The sequence below is a fragment of the Geotrypetes seraphini genome, chromosome 1, assembly GCF_902459505.1.
Source record: "Geotrypetes seraphini chromosome 1, aGeoSer1.1, whole genome shotgun sequence".
NCBI classification, from domain to species: domain Eukaryota; kingdom Metazoa; phylum Chordata; class Amphibia; order Gymnophiona; family Dermophiidae; genus Geotrypetes; species Geotrypetes seraphini.
The window spans coordinates 123241568-123264514 of NC_047084.1; the positions used below are offsets into that span (position 1 = coordinate 123241568).

General features: G+C 44.8%; 1 protein-coding gene across 4 annotated transcripts in view; it reads right to left on the reverse strand.

Annotated features, from left to right (window-relative positions):
- Positions 1 to 2491: 2491 nt before the first annotated feature.
- LOC117357318 (NACHT, LRR and PYD domains-containing protein 3-like) overlaps positions 2492 to 22947 on the reverse strand; it is a 191077-nt gene continuing 170621 nt past the window's right edge. For 2 of the 4 annotated variants that reach the window (XM_033937704.1, XM_033937695.1), the window contains 2 exons: positions 14381 to 14548; positions 2492 to 2992 (listed from right to left, as the gene is read on the reverse strand). In XM_033937704.1, coding sequence (XP_033793595.1) covers positions 2890 to 2992; positions 14381 to 14548 — 271 coding nt within the window. In that variant the 3' untranslated portion in view covers positions 2492 to 2889. The remainder of the gene's footprint in view (positions 2993 to 14380; positions 14549 to 22947) is intronic. The other 2 variants (XM_033937721.1, XM_033937711.1) reach the window with 2 other exon arrangements.

Sequence of the window (22947 nt, forward strand, 5' to 3'; positions counted from 1 at the left end):
CAATGGATGACTGAATTCAAACTGAAGCTTAATTCAGAAAAAACAAAATTTTTTGTTGCTTTGCCACACCCACTTGACACTAAAACATCACTGTGCATCATTAAACGTAGTTATCCCATCCAACCCACTATGAAGCTATTGGGTGTAACATTGGACCAGAGTCCAACCATGAAAGACCAGGTAGACTCCTTAGTTGGAAAGGGTTTTTTTACTCTCTGGAAGCTTATTAGAACACACACATTTAATAGTGAAGTGGAGGTTTTTTGATCGATGAAAGAAATCATACACCACAGTATGATAGGGAGAAAACATATATGTTCCCTAAGTGGTGAATCTGAGATCTTTTATTATCAACTTGTTGTAGTACGTGTTCAACTAGATTATTGCAATATCGCCTACCTGGAAATTTCCCAGAAGAATATGCGGCGATTACAATTGGTGCAAAATGCGGCAATCAAGCTAATTTTGGGGTTGAAGAAGTTCGTTCATATAACACCTTCCTACCATCTTCTACATTGGCTACTGATGCAGGCACGAGTGAAGTTTAAGTTTGGATGCTTTTGCTTTAAGGCATATTCGATTTAGCCCCTAAATATATAACTGACCTCTTCTCTTTCTCAAACAACAGACATAAGAGAAGCTCACACTCGAATTTTGTTTCCCCATCGGCTAAAGGATGTAAATTTAAAAAAACACCATCAACATCTTCTCTCACATCAAGCGGCATTATGGGGCAAAGATCTGGAACAATTGCTCACGCATACTACTTATGGGGAATTTAGGAAGCACCTAAAAACATACCTGTTCCTGAAGTATTTAGGCAACTCATCTGTACAATCCTACTCTACAATAACTGAGCTCTAGCGCTGTTAATAACTAGCTTCTAACCTTGTTAATTCTAATTAATGTGTAACATCTTTTAACCATTATAAACCGCATTGAACTTCACAGTCCTGTGGTATATAAACTGTTATTATTATTATTCTCTCCTACTTCATCACAACACCCCACCTGCCTCCGACCCCTCTCTCCTGTACATTTAATTAGATGGCTGACCAGAGGGATGCCTACTCCCTCTGGCCAGCTGGCCCGCCTTGTCCAAAATGGGCCTTCCCCTCCCGGTGCATAGGAGGGGCCTTATACAACCTAGGCCAATCAGAGCCTCAGGCCCCTCCCCGATGCATCCCAGAATGCACCGGGGAGGGGAAGGCTCATTTTGAAGAGGATCCTGCCATTTCCATGCTGTATAAAATATCATCTTTTCATTTCTATTGCAGCTTCAGAAGAGTAATCGGGGACATAAGAACATAAGAACTGCCCTCACTGAATCAGACGTTTGGTCCATCCAGTCTGGTGACCCGCACGCGCGGAGGCCAATCTAGGTGTTCCTTGATGGAGACCTAGGTGTTCCCTTATGATGACCATATTTAGCCGTATCCCTCAATGTGATTTGCAAGGAGGTGCGCATCCAACTTGCACTTGAATCCCATAATGGAGGTTTCCATCACAACCTCCTCCAGGAGAGCATTCCAAACGTCCACCACTCGCTGTGTGAAACAGAACTTCCTGACATTCGACCTGGGCCTGTCGCCCCTCAATTTCAGCCCGTGCCCTCTTGTCCGAGTCTCATTTGACAATGTGAATAACGATGCTTCCTGTTCTATTTTGTCGAGTCCTTTTAGTATTTTGAAAGTCTCTATCATATCCCCTCGCAGTCTTCTCTTCTCAAGGGTGAACAAGCTCAGTTTTCCCGAGGCATTCTTTGTAGCTCAAATTTCCCATACCCTTTACTAGCTTCGTGGCTCATCTCTGCACCCTCTCCAGCAGGGTTATATCCTTCTTTAGATGAGGAGACCAGTGTTGGACACAGTACTCCAGGTGTGGTCTGACCATTGCTCTGTAAAGCGGCATTATGACATCCGCCGATCTACTCGAGAGACCCTTCTTTATCATGCCCAACATCCTGTTGGCTTTCTTTGCCGCCGCTGCACATTGTGCCGACGGCTTCAGGGTCCTATCAGTACCCCCAGGTCTCTTTCTTGTTCGCTCTTGCCCGTCACACCTAACATTTTATATTCATGTTCCCTGTTCTTTGTGCCCAGGTGCATCACTTTACATTTGTCTATATTAAACTTCATCTGCCACTTTTCTGCCCACTTCTCTAGCTGGTTCAAATCTCTTTGGAGTTCTTCGCTGTCCATTTGTGACCCCACTGACTGACATAGTTTTGTGTCATCTGCGAACTCGATTATATTACTCGTTGTTTCCTCTTCCAAGTCATTTATGAATATATTAAATAAGATTGGCCCAAGAACTGAGCCCTTCCTGGCCACATTGCTGTATGTAGGACATACCCCTGAAAGTTCTTGTGTGTGCATGTAAGGTCGTCTTATGCTGTGAAAATCTTTACACTCTTAAAGCTTGACCTCCCCCCCTCCCCTTCTATTTAAACTGCTGAGATCCCCTCATTTCTGGGAGTAAACAGGGCTAGTGTAGCTTTTTCTGTAATTGGCTCCAATCATGGTCTCTGCCTCTAAATGGAAACAAAACAATTCTTATCTAATTTTCAGTATAAAAGTAGAAACGGATTCCAAAGACATTAGTTAGTTTTTATTATTATTACAGGTTTACTTTGTGCAATACAATATAAAAAATATTTTAATAAATAAGTTCCTTAGAATAGTTTAATACTGTATTAATGTCCATACCAGACAAACCACAGGAATATAATACTGCATTTCAGCTAAATCCAAGATCTCTTTCAGAGTGATTGGAAGCCAATTGTATAATTGTTCTGCTGATGTGGACAGGGCATTCCTGTGCTATATAGCAGACTCAGTCAGGGTCCTCCAGAGGAATCACATTTTCCCCGTGGGTTGGAAGGTTCTGTTAGATTTCTACTTTCAGTTTTGGTCGGGAGGGTTGCAGCTCTCTGTTCAGGGCTCTCAGTTCATTCTTTACCTGTTGGCTCAGTTGCTCATTCCCAAACAGCCTGCAGGAGAAAGAGAGGAGACAAAGGAGAGGAGGGTGTGAACATAGTCCCATAACTCCACACATGGGTTACAAGAGGAGACTATGGACGCTGTCTGCAGGAGCAAGACAGAGGAGAGAAAGGACAAGAGTGCATGAATATAGTCATAGTAGATGATGGCAGCTAACAACTTGTATGATCCATTCAGTCTATCCAACAATATAAACTCATAAGGTACTATATATACAGGGTGATACTACATATACAGGGCACTGACTGTAGAAGTCTGCTTGGCTCTGACCTTGTGCTCCAATTACTGAAGCTGCCATTGAAACCCTAGTCCAGCCCACCCAAATCTGTCCAGCCATGAAGAGACGGCTTGGGGGTGATATGATGGAGGTCTATAAAATAATGAGTGGAGTGGAAAGGGTAGATGTGAATCACTTGTTCACTCTTTCCTAAAATACTAGGACTAGAGGACATGTGATGAAGTTACTAAGTAGTAGATGTAAAACAAACTGGAGAAAATATTTCTTCACACAATGTGTAATTAAACTCTGAAATTCATTGCAGAGAATGTGGCGAAATCAGTTAGCTTAGTGGGGTTTAAAAAATGCTTGGATCCTAAAAGAGAAGTCCATAGGCCATTATTGAGATGGCTTGGGGAAATCCACTGTTTATTCCTAGGATAAGCAGCATAAAATCTGTTTTACCACTTGGGATCTAGCTAGGTACTTGGGACTTGGGTTGGCCACTGTTGGAAACGGGATATTGGGCATGATGGACCTTCAGTCTGTCTCAGTATGGCAAGTCTTATGTTCTTATGATCAGGGCCATAGAGGTCTGCCTGGCACTGGCTTTCCTTCCCAATTACTGGACTTGCCATCTAAACACTGCTAAGGTTTAGTTCTATTCTTTACATACACGATTCCTTTGTGTTTATCCCACACGTTTTTGAATTGTATAACTGTTTTCATCTCCACCACCTCCCACAAGAAGCTATTCCAAGTATCTACCACCTTCTCCATGAAAAGTACTTCCTACCATTATTCTTAAGATGGCCTCCTGCAACCTAACTTCATGTCCTCTGGTTCTACTGCTTCCTGTCTCTAGAAAAAGTTTGTTTGTAGATTACTATCTTTTAAATATTTGAATGTTTGTATCGTATCACTCTTCAGGCCATCAAGTTTCTTGTATGTCTTGTGGCACAAACCCCAAAAATTTTCTATACTTTTCTCTGAACTACTTTGGGCTAGATTCACTAACCTGACTCTCCGTGCAGGCCCGACCAATTCATGAAACAAAAAATTACAATGAGGGCGATTGGAGGAACGCCGCCCTCCGACTGCATGGATATGCTTTCCCTGTAGATCAGGGGTGTCGAAGTTCCTCCTTGAGGGCCGCAATCCAGTCAGGTTTTCAGGATTTCCCCAATGAATATGCATGAGATCTATTGACATGCACTGCTTTCATTGTATGCTAATAGATCTCATGCATATTCATGGGGAAATCCTGAAAACCTGACTGGATTGCAGCCCTCAAGGAGGGACTTTGACACTGTAGATGGTCTGTAGATGGTCTGTGTATGCGTTTAATGTCCATTTTTGCTGGGTTGTTGGGGTTTTTTTTTAAACTGGCCCTGACTCTCCTGCTGTCCCAGGGAAGGGCAATCCCCGGCGGCACCTTACATTATAGCAGGGGATTTAAAATCAGCCAATTACATTACTGACTTCTATTCCGCCTGTACCTTGCAGTTCTAGGCGGATTACATCAGAAGATAACTGACATTTCCAGGAAAAATTACAATTTAGGGAGCTGGTTACATAATTGAGTCTTGGGGAGAAATTATAAGATAGGTAGAAAATTGAGGATTACATCAGAAGAAAACTGGACATTTACAGGGAAATTACAGTTTAGGGGGCTGGTTACATAGTTGAGTCTTAGAGGGGAAATTGCAGGAGGAGTAGAGATTTGAGGGGGAAGGACAAGAGGGGAGTTAATATTAGTGTCAATTCGTGACTCTCCTGCTCTCTGCCGCCCTTCCCTGTTTTAAAACCACGGGCTCACACTGTGGGGAAAGGCGGCAGAGAAAAGGAAAGGCAGGATGGCAAGAGCAGGGCTTGGCTGGAAGGGGCAGAGAGCACAGCGGCATCACCACGTCATCAGCAGTGCACTGCCATGTTGGTGCTTCCATTGAGGACACAACAATCATTGAAGCCTGTGTCTACCACCAGAGCCTGGGCTCATTCCCCAGCACCATCAACCCTAGGTGCGACTCTCCTGCTCTCCTAGGGACGGGCGATCCCCAGCGGCACCTTACATTATAGCAGGGGACTTTTAAGAGCAGGTAATTGACTCTTCTGCTCTCTGCTGCCCTGCTTTAAAACCACAGGCTGGCATTGCGGGGAAGGGCGGCAGAGAGCAGGAGAGTCGAGGCAGCAACAGCAGGGCTCAGCTGGAAGGGGCAGAGAGCAGAGCGGCAGAGATGGGCTGCAGAGCTGGGATTTCAGGCCAAGGACAGTCGGAAAGGACATTTTCAACTGGTCCCCAGCAGTCGCTTCTTGGGTTGGTCGGCCAGCCCAGTCGGTTTCAAAGATTTCTTTTTTTTTAATTTATAAATTTATTGATTTGTTACAAAATAACAACTTAGACAATAAACAAATTAAAAAAATACATCACACTAAAAAGAAATTATCTTATCAAGTCCGCATTATTATGGGGGCTGATTGACCTGTAAGGGTCTCCAAGAAAATAAAGAAAAAAAAAGACAAAAACTAGATATATCTCATAACCTCCTAGGTCAGGCTAATAAACATTCTAATTTCAATCATTCTCAACCTCTGTATTAGTTACAGGCAATATATCTAATTTAGGTTTATCTTGAAGAAAAGTTTCTAAATGAGCTGGATCAACAAAAATATATCTAGTATTCTGATATGTCACCAAACACTTACATGGGAACTTAAGAAAAAATAAAGCTCCCACAGCTTGTATCGGGCGATGGTGCGTCCACATCTGGAGTACTGGGTCCAATATTGGTCGCCGTACCTTAAGAAGGATATGGCGTTACTCAAGAGGGTTCAGAGGAGAGCAACACGTCTGATAAAAGGTATGGAAAACCTTTCTTATGCTGAGAGATTGGAGAAGCTGGGTCTCTTTTCCCTGGAGAAAAGGAGACTTAGAGGGGATATGATTGAGACTTACAAGATCATGGAGGGCATAGAGAGAGTAGAGAGGGACAGATTATTCAAACTTTCAAAAAATAAAAGAACAAGAGGGCATTCGGAAAAGTTGAAAGGGGACAGATTCAAAACGAATGCTAGGAAGTTCTTCTTTACCCAACGTGTGGTGGACACCTGGAATGCGCTTCCAGAGAGCGTAATAGGGCAGAGTACGGTACTGGGGTTTAAGAAAGGATTGGACAATTTCCTGCTGGAAAAGAGGATAGAGGGGTATAGATAGATGATTACTGCACAGGTCCTGGACCTGTTGGGCCGCCGCGTGAGCGGACTGTTGGCCACGATGGACCACAGGTCTGACCCAGCGGGAGGCATTGCTTATGTTCTTATGTTCACAGCTAAGACTCGAGTCTTAAGTTGCAGAAACTGCTTTCTCCTGTGTTGCATCTGTTTTGAGACGTCTGGAAAGATATTAATCTGTTGACCACAAAACAAGGCATTTTTGTTTATAAAGTACAATTTAAGGATAGCTTGTTTTTCTATTTCAGTCCTAAAGGTGACCAATAATGTTGCTCTTTTGGCTATAAAGTCTTTTGATGACTCTAAGAATTGAGAAATATTTAAACTATCAGGTAACACTAACAGATCTTTTCCCCCCTCTTCTGAAAGCATTTTGGAACCACTAGGTATATAGTAAAGATTATCCGGAGAAAAAGTTTCTAACTGAGTATAACAAAGAATATCCTTCAAGTACGGTACATTTTTAGTAATTCCAATGGGGAAAGATAATGAGATATAGGAAAATTCAGAAATCTGAGGTTCCTAGATCTTATAGCATTTTCCATTTTTCCCATCTGTAAGTGTAATAAAGTATTATCCTTCACATTAGATACAGCACAAGATTGCATTACAGAGACAGATGCTTCCATTTTATCCAATTTCTGTTCCATTACTGCCAATTGAGAATCATACTCAGCCACCTTACTACTGTCCCCTGTAATGAATTCTAAATTCTATTCACTACTGTCCATACATCTTGAAGTGTAACAGTTTTATTGCCCAACTCGGGCCTAGTAATAGGCCCGGTAGGCATTGAAACAGGAGACACTGAAACAAGTTGTTTTCCCATTAAAGATTTTTGGGAATCCAGCTCAAAAAGTCGTGCAGAGGTTGAGTCTGAATCAGATATGGAAACAGAGTCATCCTTCTCTAATGTTAAAACAGGTTGAGGTGAAGGCATGGGTTCGCCAGATGAGAGGGAGGCAGATTGGGATTGCAAATCAATCTTACCTTCAACAAATGTTCCTAGAACCAGGCAAAGGTGGTGAGCCATTGGTCCTCTTATATTAGATGAAGGAATAATCTTAGCCATCCGTTTGCCCATACTTTCTCCCAACTGCTCCTTGCTCCTCCTGGCTCCGAAGGGGCTCCAAAGGGGCGTGTCCAAAAGAAAATTGGACTATGTTCCGCGGTTCACTCGGGTTTTAATCCTGGGAGAGAGGACCTCCCCTCCTGATCGGCAGGGGTGCCTGACTGAGAGGAGGAAACACCGGCAGGCTCAGTCAGCCCTCTGTTCTCTCAGCTCACTTGGGTTTTAATCCTGGGAGAGAGGACCTCCCCTCCCGATCAGCAGATGCCGGGTGGTGGCTGCAGGGGTGCCTGACTGAGAGGAGGAAACACCAGCAGGCTCAGTCAGCCCTTCAAAGATTTCTTTAGTGAATCATGTCCCTGCCTACTTTGCATGCCATTCCCCTCATTTGCATGCATGGATCGGAATCGGATTGGTACAGAGGTAAGTGAATCGGGCTGGAGTAAAATCGGGTCACAAACCGATCAGTACACGATTGGTTTGCTTAGTGAAACTAGCCCTTTGTGTTTTTACATCCTTAGCAAGATACAGCCTCCAACACTGAACACAATACTGCAAGGGGGCCTCACCACCAACTTGTACAGGGTCATCAATCCCTCCTTTCTTTTGCTTGTTGTCCTCTCTATGCAGCTCAGCGTACTTCTGGCTTTGACCTCAGCCTTGTCACATTGTTTCGTTAGCTTGAGATCCTCAGCCACCATCATCCCAAGGTCCCTCTCCTGATTTGTGCTTATTAATTTCTCACGTCTTAGCTTGTGTATCTCCTTTGGATTTCTGCATTTCATATATCACTCTACACTTCTTCGCACTAACTTCCCATACAAATTACAAAGAAGAGATAATAGGCGAAAGTCAAAGAAGAGAGACGGCAAGAGTAGTTTGGCTTCCTGGACTATGGGATGATTTTCCAAGGGCTGCTGAGCAGAGATGGTGTGCATCTATCAATGAAGAGAATAAGGCTCAGATTTTGTATAGGACACCTTATATAGAATCGGGCCTAAGGCTGCCTATAGTAAACCTGATTCTCTAACCGACGTCCATGTTACAGATGCCGGTTACAATATCGGGTAGTTGTAGATGCGGCTGCTAAGCTTATTGCGGCAAGCGATCTCCCTGCCATGATACATGCTGTGGCTGCCTGTCCCCCCCCCCCCGAACGTGGCAGGAGGGATACCCAATCTCTCCTACCTTGAACCCCCCATCCCTCTGAATGAAACCGGTAGGAGGGTGCCCAGTCCCTCCTGCTGGAAACCCCCATCCCCCCATAGATTCCATGGCCCCTCACTCCTCCTAATCTACTTTCCTCTCCGGACCCCCCTTCTAACCTGTAACAAAGGCCGGACGGATGGGTATTCCCACCATCCGGCTGGTCTGCCTCCGTCGGAATGAGGTGGGCCTGCCCCTCCCTGGTGCATTGTGGGAAGCACCGGGCAGGGGCCTAAGGCCTGATTGGCCCAGGCGCCTAAGGCCCTGCCCATAGGAGGGACTTTAGGCACTTGTGCCAACTAGAATCTTAGGTTGGCCCAGGATCCTAAGGTCTCGCCCATGGAAGGGGCCTTAGGCATGAGAAAACCTAAGATTCCGGTTGACCCAGGCACCTAAGGCCCCTCTTAAAGGCAAGTACAGTACTTAGACACCTGGGACAAACAGGCCTTAGGCCTCTCCCTGGTGCATCTCACAATACACCAGGGAGGGGCAGACCTGCCTCATTCTGATGGAGGTGGGTCTGCCGGCTGGCATCATTACAGGTTAGGGTAGGAGGTCTGGGGGGGTTGCGGAATCTACAGGGGGGTGGGCACCCTCCTGCCAGTTTTGTTCAGGGGGTGGGGGGTTCTGGGAAGGAGGGATTGGACATGCCTCCTGCCATATTTGCTGTGATGGGGGGACTGGTGGCTGCAGCTGTCGCCACTAAACTTATCACGGCTTTTCTCAAAAATGTAAGCCTCTCTCCAACTTTGGTATCCCAAGTCCTCAAAATCTCTTCATATCTGGCTTCCCTAGTCCTCTAAATATTCTTCATTCTTCGACCTCTAACCCTTTATTGTCGTTCCTTCCTATTACATCTCCTGTAAACCGTGCCGAGCTCCACGAACGTGAAGAAGATGCGGTATACAAACCTAAGGATTAGATTAGATTAGATTAGATCCCTTGCCATGATAAACTCAGCGGCTGCATCTATTTACAATGTAATCCAGCATTTTGCTGGTCTACATTGTAAGTGTCTCCCGCTAGCCTTTGGCGAAGTGTACGGCTGCCTAGGTTTACCTAAGGCTACTTTCGGGGAAAACAACGCCCACGCCTAGCCTTTGGCGAGCTTAGGTGGGCTTGCGGGCCTCCCTAGGCTCCTGGAGGCGCCGCCAATGTAGGTGGCCTGCCTCAGGAGCTTTTTTAAAAAAAACCTGTGTTCCGATTGGCTGGTTAGACAGCAGTACCGCTGCCTACAATCGGGACGCCATTTACAGACTCCAGGCCTAAGTGTCCAGCAACAGACTGGCTAGCCTACTATAGAGGGCTTTAAAGTAATCCTTGGGGCTGGGTGATCCATACACCAGGTAAACATAAGCCCTCAGGTAAGTGAAGCAGTAAATACCTGTACAGAAATGGGAAAAAGAGGCAACATCTGGAAAGCAGTTCCTACTAATGCCCATGGTATAGGACAGGGGTAGGCAATTCCGGTCCTCGAGAGCTGGAGTCAGGTCAGGTTTTCAGGATATCCACAATGAATATGTATGAGATGGATTTGCATCACTGCCTCCTTGATGCAAATCTATCTCATGCATATTTATTGTAGACTAGTCTTATAGCCCGTTACATTAACGGGTGCTAGAATATATGTGTGTGTCTGTCTTTATTTCTTTCTCTCTCTCTCCTTAGCCACTTTCTGTATGTCTGTCTGTTTTTCTTTTTCCTTGGCTGTCCACCACCACCCCTGGCCTGCTTCCCCTGTCCATTCTCCCTTCCTTTTACCTCCCCTGTGTCCACCACCACCCCGTCACTGCTCTCCTTATCCAGCAGCAGCCCTTCTCCCTTTGTTTTACCTCCCCCCTGTCCAGCAGCACCTCTTTCCTTTTCCCCATAGAACATAGAAACATAGAAATATAGAACATGATGGCAGAAAAGGGCCACGGCCCATCTAGTCTGCCCACACGGCCCACCCCCTAACTACCTCCATGAAGAGATCCCACATGCCAATCCCATCTTTTCTTAAAATCTGGCACACTGCTGGCCTCAATTACCTGTTGTGGAAGATTATTCCAGCGATCAACCACCCTTTCGGTGAAGAATATTTTCTGGTGTCGCCATGAAATTTCCCACCCCTAATTTTCAACAGATGCCCTCTTGTTGCCGTGGGTCCTTTAAGGAAAAAGAGATCCTCTTCCACCTCGATACGGCCTGTGACGTATTTGAACGTCTCGATCATGTCTCCCCTCTCTCTGCGTTCCTCGAGTGAGTACAGCTGCAACTTACTCAGTCGTTCCTCATACGGGAGATCCTTGAGTCCTGAGACCATCCTAGTGGCCATTTGCTGAACCGACTCAACTCTCCGCACATCTTTTTGATAATTCGGCCTCCAGAATTGTACACAGTATTCCCCGTGTCCAGCAGGCCTCCCTTCCTTTTTTTTCACTCCCCCCTGTCCATCAGCACCCCTTTCCTGCTCCCCCTGTCTAGCAGTAGGCCTCCCTTCCTTTTTCTTCCCCCCTCCTACACGGAAAGAACCCTATGCGCATACTCGCGCGTGCCTGAAACCGACTCCTCCTGGCAGCCGCCGCGCGGGCCTGAAACCGACAGCCGAAGGCATCCTGGAGTCCTTTGTAGCGCATGTGCACTCTTGCCGCCACAGCCCAACAGATCAGGGATCAGGGAACATGTGGCGAGAGTGCACATGCACGCTTAGCGTTTTATTATTATAGATATCCTGAAAACCTGACCTGGTTCCGGCTCTCAAGGACCGGAATTGCCTACCCCTGGTATAGGAAATAAGGTTCTGAATCTAGAGACTGATTTAGATTTAGGAGCAGTCAGAGACATGGTTAAGAATATAAGAACATAAGAATTGCCACTGCTGAGTCAGACCAGTGGTCCATCATGACCAGCAGTCCGCTCATGCGGCGGCCCTCTGGCGGACTGCTGGGCATGATAAGGATGGAAACACTTTGGGCTAGATGCACTAAAGATGATCGGTAAGATCGTGTGGGTCTGCTCCAATCCAATTTATGGCCGATTCAAAAAGAGCTATTCATATACTAAAAAGTTTGCTTGCAAATTATTCACGTGGAGGTTTGTCATAATTTCTGTTTCTCCTGACCGATTGATGGCTGTGGGAGCAATTCTCACACATGCACAGAGCCGGCAGGGGAAGCGCCCAAAGCAGCCTCCTGCCACTCAGCTGTTCAGAGCAGGAAACTTTTTTTTTATGGGCATAGATGCTATGCATGTTACACACACACACACAATATCTGCCCCATTACAAAAAAAGAAAAAAAAGCCCCCCCCCGATGATGGCTCTTCCTAACAAGCCCTGATGAATGCAGCACCAGGAATCTCCCCCCACGCTAGCGAAAATTGGCAGGAAGGATGCTCATTCCCTCCTGCTATGCCGCTTCCCCCGCATGAGAAAAATTGACAGGAGAGATGCCTGTCAATGACACGGTAATAACATGGCAGGAAGGATTCCCATTCCCTTCTGCCACCAAAGGACCACCATTGTGCCAGGTGCCCCTACCCTTCCCCCTTCCCTCCCCCAAAAAGGCAAGAGGGATGCCCACTCCCTCCTTCCACTGGAGATCTCCTGAAACCCCCCCAAACTCTCCCCCCTTATCTTTCAAGGAAGTTAGGAGTAGAGAGTTGCGCGGGGACAGAAATCCCACCCGTCCCCACCCGTCCCTGTGAGGAAACCCACCTGTCCCCACCCGTCCCCGTGAAGAATCCCCTCCGTCCCCATAAACTTCAGAAATAGTTATTTCATTTAATTATGCTACTGAATTAAAGGCTCTGGTAGAAACCCATTTACAAATAAGCAAAGAAACTTTATTAATTTGGAAATATTAATTGGGAAGAATACATACTTTGTAAACGGGTTTCTACCAGAGCCTCTAATGTTTATACATTTTTATCAACACAACTAATATACTACTTTATCCTGAAGCAAAAAAAAGAAAAAAATATAGAATTTTTTTCCTACCTTTGTTGCCTGGTTTCTGCTTTCCTCATGTTCTTATTCAATTCCTTCCATCCACTATCTCTCTTCATCTTCCATTTGCTCTATTACTGTGCCTCTCCCTTTCTCCCCCCCTTCCAAATTGGTCTGGCACCCATCTTCTTCCCTCCACTCCCTCCATAGTCTGGCATCTCTGTCTTCTTCCCTGCCAGCGTCTTCGCCCCACTCTCTCTTCCCCATTTCCCTTCAGCGTCTTTTCCCCACTCTCTCTTCTCCATTTCCCTTCAGCATCTTCTCCCCACTCTCTCTTCCCCATTTCCTTTCAGCGTCCTTCTCTCCCCCATCTTCCCCATGTCCTGTCAGCGTCCTTCTCCTCCCTCTGTCTTCCCCATGTGCTTTCAGTATCCTTCTCCCCCTCAGTCTTCCCCATGTCCTTTCAGCGTCCTTCTCCCCCCGTCTTCCCCATGTCCTTTCAGCATCCTTCTCCCCCCTCTGTCTTCCCCATGTCCTTTCAGCGTCCTTCTCCCCCCTCTGTCTTCCCCATTTCCTTTCAGCGTCCTTCTCCCCCCATTTTCCCCATGTCCTGTCAGCGTCCTTCTCCTCCCTCTATCTTCCCCATGTGCTTTCAGTATCCTTCTCCCCCCTCTGTCTTCCCCATGTCCATTCAGCGTCTTTCTCCCTCCTCAGTTTTACCCATTTCCCTTAAGCGTCTTTTCCTCTCCACTCCACCTTTCCTCCCTTTCTCCATCCCTGCCCCTTACCTTCATGGCACTTCCCCGCCCGACCAACAATAGAATAGGCCCGGTCCGACAAACCTCCCTGCCCTGAATCCAGCTGCCGTAAGAAGGTAATTTAGATTCGCGGCTACAGGGCAGGGAGTTTTGTCGGACCGGGCCTGTTGTCGGTCGGTCGGGGGAAAGTGCCACGAAGGTAAGGGGATCTTCTGGCCAGCTCTGCACCCCCTCTAAGGCTGCCCCAGGGCGGACCGCCCCCTCCCCCCCCACCCTTGGTGCGCCACTGCCTTTGAATTTTTCCTACCTGCCCTGCCGCAGCATACAGCCGACCGGAAGTCTTCCCGATGTCAGCGCTGACGTTGGAGGGAGGGCTTTGCTTAAGCCCTCCTTCCGACGTCAGCATCGTGGAAGACTTCCGGTTCGGCTGTGTGCTGCAGCAGGGCAGGTAGGGAAAAGAAGACAAGCCTCACGGCTCGAGTGCATCCAACCTCGCAGGAACCCCGCAACCCTAGGGTGCGTCCCCAAGGGATCCCTGCGATCCTAGGGGGCATCCCCACGGGATCCCCATGACCCAAAGGGGGAACCCGCAGGATCCCTGCGGGTCCCGTGGGATTCCCGTCATCCCCGTTCCCGTGCAGCTCTCTAGTTAGGAGCAGGAGTGATGCTCAATCCCTCCTACTCTGAGGGCCGCCCTCCCCGATGCATCATGTGATGCATGTGGAGGGGCCTAAGGCCCTGATTGGCTCAGATGCTCAGGGCCTTACAAAACCCAGACAAACTGCTGGGTTTTGGAAATCCCTCCAGGCCCCAGACAGTCATCTACAAATAGGACCTGTTCAGATTTTCCCGGGTGTCTGCTAACCCTAGAGATGTGTGAGTGTGTATGTTTACTAGTGCCATTTTGGACTGGTACGGCTCAATATGTTGGGGTATGCAGGATCCCTGTATAGAAACAGGATCACTCACGTTATCACCCTCAGATGAGAGCAGTTTCGGATCAGTTCAGTCAGGAAGGGCAGAGACAGATTGGTGAAGTTGTTCTTGGAAAGACCCAGGTATTTGAAGATTTTGTTGGAGCTGAGAGCAATGCTGAGATATTGCAGAGACAAATCTGTCAGATTATTTTCTCGCAGCCTAATAAAAGGGGGGAAAAAAGGAAGCATAAGAGCAGAGCAACACTCTGTGCACTCTTCCCTCCAATCTAAGCAACCCATTCTCCTTTTTTTGAGTACAACCTTTCTTCCATGTTCCTTCCTGGTGGTTAAAATCTTAACCGTCCTTTCCCTCTATGCCAGCAGCATTACATTACATTACAGTTCCTATATAATGCTAATATTCCCAGCAAGAACTGGGCATATACCATGATCCCCAGCAAAGTACATTCATTGATACACAAAACATTCTTCAAATGAAAAAGTTTTCAAAGATTTATGGAATAAACCATCTAATGCTCTAAGGCAGTGGTTCCCAACCCTGTCCTGGAGGAACACCAGGCCAATTGGGTTTTCAGGCTAGCCCTAATGAATATGCATGAAGCAAATTTGCATGCCTATCACTTCCATCATATGCAAATCTCTCTCATGCATATTCATTAGGGCTAGCCTGAAAACCCGATTGGCCTGGTGTTCCTCCAGGACAGGGTTGGGAATCACTGCTCTAAGGGGCTCATAATAATTTAAAAAAAAGTCTAAAAAATGGCCTAAATGGGTACTTGGACGATAAAAAAGACTGATCGTCCAAGTACCCATAATCAAAGCTGGTTTTAGACATATCTAAAACCAGCTTAGGCCTTTCCCCTGCCTCCAAATGCATAGAGCAAAAAAAGGCGTTTTTAGAGGCAGGGAAAGGGCGGGGTGGGCGGGCCGACCTACACCTAGGCGTACAGCAGGTATAACCAAATGTTTAGGCAGGCTGTCTAGTTGGTACTCTTATGTTTTTACTTAGACCAAGTCAAAACAGGTATAAGTGCCGAAAAAGGGGCCGCTGAGCTGATCGCTGCAGCTCAGCGGCCCTAGCAACCTGCCTACCGCCTACTGAAACTATCGTGGCAGGAGAGATGGCTCATCTCCCCTGATGGTGATCCTCACCCCAAAGTTCCGCGGTTCAGAGGGGGGTGGGCGATCACCATCACGGCAGGAGAGATGAGCCATCTCTCCTGCAGTGATCAGCTGTCCCCTGCAACTCGATCCGGGCAGGAAAGAGCCCAAGCCCTCCTGCCCGGAGACACTGCGAAACCCCGACTACGATCAGGGCAAGAGAGAGCCCAAGCCCTCTTGCCACGGTGACACTGCGAACCCCCGACTACGACTGGGGCAAAAGGGAGCCCAAAGCCTCTTGCCCCGGTGACACCACGAACCCCTGACTACGATCAGGGCAAGAGGGAGCCTTCAACCTCTCCCTTAGTACAGGCAGCGTCCCGTTGGACTGGAGGACGGCTAACGTCATTCCACTCCACAAGAAAGGCTCAAAGATGGAGACAGCAAACTACAGAATAGTGAGTCTAACATCGATAGTGAGCAAACTAATGGAAACTCTAATCAAACACCAATTGGATAAAATCCTGGATGAAAAGAATCTACGAGATCCCCGACAACATGGATTTACTAAGGGGAGATCATGCCAATCCAACCTGATCAGCTTCTTTGATTGGGTGACGGAGAAGCTGGATATTGGGGAGTCCCTAGACATCGTGTACCTGGACTTTAGAATTCCTATGAGCGCTGGAGCAGTTACCGTTGCTGCTGGCGCTAAAACCCGCGCTACGCATTAGGAAAGGAGGGGGACAATTACAGAGAATGGGGTAACAGAAAATCAGGAGGGTTCCAAAGAACAGAGGGAATTTAGGGACAATATTAAAAGCTAACAAATTATCATCGAGGAGAAATGTACAGATTCCGTGGCAGTGTCTCTAGGCAAACCAGATGGGACAAAGGGGGAGGGGAGCATAGTGGGGGAAGTCAAGCAGTGGTGTAATTTTATCCATATATAGCTGTTCATATGTCTGTACGTTATCATTCCTTCACTCTGAAAGATTAAATTAAAAAAGCACCACCAACTTGCCAGCTAAATTAGATTATCACCCCCTTACAGCATCTCCCGAACACATTTAAAAACCAACCTACTTGGAAGATGGCTCTCTCAATGTTCGTGACAATAACTCTGGATTGTAAAACCATTACAGAAGCTCTGAATTGACTCCTAGTCATTAGTTGCGGTATAGAAGCTTTCAATAAACAATCTCCTCCTAGTAATTATGTTCTTTTAATCTTTTGTAAATCCACTTTGAATCCCCTTAGAAATAAGGCAGAATAGAAGACATTTTTAGCATAACGTGGTACATAGACAAAAGCGCGCGATGACAAAGGCGGAAACACACCAAAGAAAAACAGTATTTTAAGGGGCTCCGATAGGGGGTGTTGGTGGGGAACCCCCCACTTTATTTAACAGAGATCGTGCTGGCGTTGTGGGGGGTTTGGGGGGTTGTAACCCCCCTCATTTACTGGAAACAACTTTTTCCATCTTTTTTAGGGAAAAAGTGAAGTTTTCAGTATAATATGGGGGGTTACAACCCCCCACAACGCCAGCGCGATCTCTATTAAGTAAAGTGGGGGGTTCCTTTAAAATGCTGTTTTTCTTCGGCACGCTTCCGCCTTGCGCTCAGTTGTCTGCGCTGGGTTGTCGGCGCGCCTTTATCGGCGCACGCTTTTGACCTGTCACCGTTAAAGCCATTATTGAATACATGTTCCTACTTATCTCTAGCAACCTGTTTTACAAAGTCACGCTAGCAGCTGCCGCGCGGCAACATTCCCAAAGCCCTTTAAATCTCTATGGGCTTCGGGCCTGTTACCGCACAGCAGCCGCTAGCGTAGCTTTGTAAAACCCAAACTCCTACCATCACTGAACTGAAAATCAAAAATACCAAATACCCAATACAACCCGAACTAAAACTCCTAGGAGTTACGATAGACAGATGTTGCACAATGCAGCCCCAGATCAACAAAACAACCCAGAAAGCTTTTCTAACCATGAGAAATCTCCGTAAAATCAGAAAATTCTTTGACCAAGCACAATTTAGACTAATCGTCCAATCCCTAGTCTTAGGTCTGCTGGATTATTGCAACTCCCTATATCTTCCTTGTCCAGCCACTATGATAAAACAACTCCAGACCATACAAAACACCGCCCTCAGATTGATCTACTCACTCAAAAAATATGATCACATAACAACTGCCTTCTTAGACTCTCACTGGCTACCCATACAAGCACGAATCCAATTCAAATTCTACTGCCTGATATTCAAAGCATTACACGGCTCTTCCCCCTCCTATCTAAATAACCGCTTAAACCAAATCTCCACCTCAAGACACAGAAGAACCTCGAACCCTTTCGCCTTCCCCCCACTCAAAGGCACACAACGCAAGAAAATGTTTGACAACCTTCTAGCAACACAAGCAGCAAAACTCAACCATTCCATCTCCAATCTTATGACAATATCAGACAACTTCAAAACATTCAGAAAAGAAATCAAAACCCTGCTTTTCAAAAAATTCATCCAAATATCTTAACCCCTCCTCTCTTACCTCCAGAAGATTCACCTACCTTCAGATAACCTTCCCCCAAATTACCCACCTTAACACCTTCCAATTAAACAAATACCATCAATAGATTGTAACCTACCCTCTCTAACTGCATTCCATATGTATTTTTCATACAGTTCTTCACAGTCAGTTTAATTTCCATCCTATAAGTTCATATAGAATTTTTCTTTTTTCAACCATCTTTATTTTCTCTTCTTTATTAATTTCCAGGTACTTTAGTTAGATTGTGAGCCTTCGGGACAGTAAGGGAATTTTTTAAGTACCTTCTTACTTCTCATTTATAATCTTAATGTATATTTTCTTCAAACCGCTTAGAACCTAACGGATGTAGCGGTATATAAGAAATAAATTACATTACATTACATTACATCTTAAGTTGGTCTCTAGAATATTTGCTCTTATATCCTTCCAGTTCAAAGATTTTTATTGATTTTAATAAACAACAAATGTAATAGAAATATAAATGTTAATTTCCTTGACAGGTGCTCTTATATCCTTTTTTCTGAGAAAAGGTAGCTAATTTGTTAGTTAATGGAACTGTATTGTCACTTATTAACTCCCTCTTTTCTAAGCCCAATAGCGCTGGCCAACGCATTAAATGCTCCAACGCCCACAGGAGCAACTTAGTAAAGGGGACCTTGGTTGTCTTATTTAAATCTGGGGTCCTATTACCTACCGGAGTAGAGCAATAGGTCTGCTTTGCGCTGATGTGTCTAATGATTGACCAATTTCTTCCTTATATCTATTTGCAACAGTTTTATTCTGCACTATCTGTAAGTTTCTAGGCGGATCACAGTTAGGTACTCAAGCATTTTTCCCCCTCTGTCCCAGGGGGCTCACACTCTATCTAATGTACCTGGGGACAATGGGAGATTAAGTGACTTGCCCAAGATCACAAGGAGCAGCTCGAGGTTTGAACCCCCAACCTCAGGGTGCTGCGGCTGTACCTTTAACCACTAAGCCACACACACCGTTAGACCCATTTCCCTTTTCGTATTCTGTAAACTTGTTTTAAACTACATACTTCTGATGTAAACTGAGAGGATTTATGTTCCCTAAAATTCCCTCTTCGAATTATAGCAGCTAATATTATTTCAATAATTAAGGGGAGAGAGAGTCTATTTATTCCACATGACAACTATTGAATTAACCTTCAACTAAAAGTAATCCCTATCAATTTTATCTGTTGTTCAAATTGATGATATAAATCTTTTTCTCTTTTTATATTACTTTTTCCATTAAATTGTGAATTGTAATAAATAATGATCCAACCATATTACTGGAGTCTACCCCAGGTCTTTATCTTCAATATTAAATTCCTGTTGCAAAGTACAAGCTAAAAAAAAAAATCAAGTTGATGCTCTTTCTCATGTAAACCCTAACTGAATGGCATTCAATACTATCAATATTTTGACAGTTGACCTACTATCGAATTTAACTAAGCCAATCAGGAAGAAGACATTTTCTCTTTTTTTCCTTTCATCAGGTGTAAGTATTGATGGTGATAATTGTATTATGTAGAATATAAGGGGGGTGGCATAACCAATACACTTTTAGTTAAGACTTTAAAAGACTAATATTATATGAAAGCTATAGCTGAATAATTCACACACAGCAAAGTATAAACAGCACAGCTAGCAAAGTACATATTTTTCCTTCATAGAACAAAATATTTTGGTTTAATGTCTGGAGCCATAACATAAGAGGCCCTGAAAATGAGCTAAAAGTCACACTAACGTATCTGTTTATAAAAACATTTTTTTTCCAGTAGTTTAGATGGTTTAGAGAGAAAAACACATCAAAAACATATTTTTCTTCCCTTTACATAGTTAGGGGAAATATTGATGAGTTGGAGTTATAGGAAATCATGTGATTGTTTCTGTAAACTATTCTGCAATAGAAGCGAACACGTCTGCAAGGTCAGCGTGACCTCAGTAAGCATGTTGTCCACTTCATTGCTGACAGGGGTGAGACAATAGTACGTGATGAGTTAAGCTATTGTTGCTAAGGAAGTAAAATTTAACCAGAAACCATATGACTTGCATAAAACCAATAGAATAGTATGTTTAATAATTTATTAATTCCTGTCATTATCCCCATAAAATGGCTAGTCACCGGCATTTGAGAAGTCTTTCTGACGTCCCATTATTTTGGAGGATGTAGAAATGCTTCTCAAAGCTTTGACTATTTAGCTACACTTGAGTGTAGAATTCTTTGATCTCCTCTGAGACAGAATTAAGAACTGAGGAATATATGGAAGATTTGGGAGGGGGGGCATGTATGTAGCCTGTCCACATAGTTTTCTCAGCCCAACAGTATTTCTGCAATCACAGTATGGCTGGAAAACATTGTCTCACCAAACCTGTTGCCCAGGTTACAGCTTCTGTCTCTGTGCAGACAGAAAATGTTACCCAAGCAGAGGGGGTGGTTCCAGTGGTGTAGTAAGGAGGACTGGGGGGAAGACCACCCAGGGCACCATCTTCACTGGAGACATTGAAAAGCCGCCTGTTTACGGCCTTCAATAACTGACCTCATCGAAACCCAATATGCTGGTATAATTAATATATATTTTATTAACAATCAATAACAGGTTACAAGAGCAAATCTTTACAGCATATGGAGCTGACAGATAGTATGCCTCAAGCCTGGATGCCTGTCCTCTTCTCATAGCCAAAAGAGCTATCTTTTATATGCTTCTGATAGCCCAAACCCACATGGGTGTTTATTACATTTTACATTTTCATTGGTCACTTACACACATCATTACATTTATTAGTTTATTAATTGGTCAACATTATCTGTGTCATACTGTACGCACACACTGTTTACTAAATTTACTACCTGTTCCCGTCAAATGCCATTTTAATATCAAATCATCAATTTTGAGCAAAGTTTCCAGTAAGGATCCGCCCATTTCAGGATGTATCTCGCAAATTCTGTATTTTTATATTCTTGGTCAGGACATGTCCTCATCCTTCTTATGTTCACTTCCCTGTTCTTATAGCACTACAGCAGAAGAGGTACCAGTTGCTATGTGAAAGTATAAGTTTCGCTTGACTTGCTTATTTTAGCATAAGTTTCGCTTAGCTTGCTGATTTCAGCAAGCATAGATTGTGCAAAGGCTAACAGCTTTGGCCAGAGCATTCTCAGCTATCTTAGGCCTTTGGTAGTGTTTATTGGCCTATTATTCTGGGGGATTTTCAGGGGGGGCTCTGTCTTCACCTCTAATCTCATAGAGGACTTAAAATCTTCACCTGTATACCTGTACAGGACTCTCTCTCTTCCCCCCCCTGCTTACCTCCTTAAACATTTGCCAGCACGAACAGCATCTTCCACTTGCTGCTCGCGCTGGCCTCAGCTCCCTTCTGATGTCACTGCCTGGACGCACCAGGATGTGATGTCAGAAGGGATCTGAGGCCAGTGGAAGATGCTGCTTCTGCTGGTGAACATTTCAAGAAGTATGTGGGGAAGAGTTTGGGTTGCATGACATGGCAATATAGAGTGCTACCACCCTGGCTACTAATCTCCCTCACTATACCACTAGGTGGTTTCATGTGCAAGATGTCTTCTGTTTGAATTCCTCATAAAGGAAGTGAAGGAACTGAGAGAGGAAGTGGCAAGGCTTAAAAGTATCTGCGGGAATGAGAAATACATTGATGAAATGTTTCATGAGGCATCAAAGATTTCTAGGCTATACTTTGTGCTAAACAGATGCCGTTAGCACAAGACCCGACAGGGAACTTCCATATTTCATTGGAGCTGCATCAGGGATCTTGTTTCAGCTAAAGCAAGATCCCTGACGCAGCTCCAGCAAAATACGGAAGTTCACTGTCGGGTCTTGTGCTAACGGCATCTATTTAGCACAAAGTATAGCCTGTGCTTGTTCCAGGTCTTTGGGGATATGGCAGCAACGGTAGCACTTTACAACAGCTAAGTGTTTGTGTTTTTTTGCCTCCAACTGCACTCTGCTGATTATGAACTGTGCCTTTGTGATATATTGAGTCTTTCCCAGCAATTGTTAAAACGGCTTTTTGCACCATTTGATTGGAAGAAGAAATAGCTGATTGTTTGAATATCATTTAAGGAAGTGGAGTTTTTTTTGAACCCATGAAGCCCATCTGAGGTTTTTTTCTCCACATTTTTCTTCTTCATGTTCTTTTCATTTATTTTTTGATGCATGATTGTGTGTGTGATTGGCCCTTATATATTTCTTCCTCTTCTGTGCATTTAGTAAATAGGGTTTGGGGGTAAGTGCATGGGGGGCTTATGGAAATTAGTGACTATAGCGTATTATGACAGGGACCTGCGGATGGCAGAGGGGAGACCCGTGCTCATTCCCACAATCACAAAAGTCAGGATGGTTATGTGGTCTTATTCCCAATTTCACTTCCCCCGGTATCTCCCCAGGCATGCCAGAACACTTGAGAAGGAAAATAAGACTGGTTTATTAGCATTTAAAAAAAAAAACCACTGACAATTTCTTTTTGTCAGGATATCAGGTTTTCAGGATTTTCACACATAAAGGCCAACAAGAAAACAAAGTCCAGCAAAACACTTTGCAAAAGAAATTCACAGAGTCCCTCTCTGCTTTAGCAAAATTACAGTTCTCAACCACCTGAGCAGAGCTCACACTTCTCAGTTCAATTGACTCTGTTATGGCAGACAGGTTTAAACCAAAGAAAAAAAAAAGTTTCACAAAAAAAATGCTTCTCTGTCTTTCCCAGCTCTGACCTTAGCAAGGCAGGCTTTTTGGCTATGTCAGCGTCCAGCACTACAGAGTCCTTACTGGTAGCTTTTAAACAGAGTAAAGTTTTCTTCAGAGAAAAAAAAAAACGTTTAGCAAAAAGTTCACAGGAAGCACAAAAGTTCCTTCCCTGGGCTTTATCCTTATCAGTTAATTAGCTTTAAACAGTCCTTTCACACAGTAAAGCAACA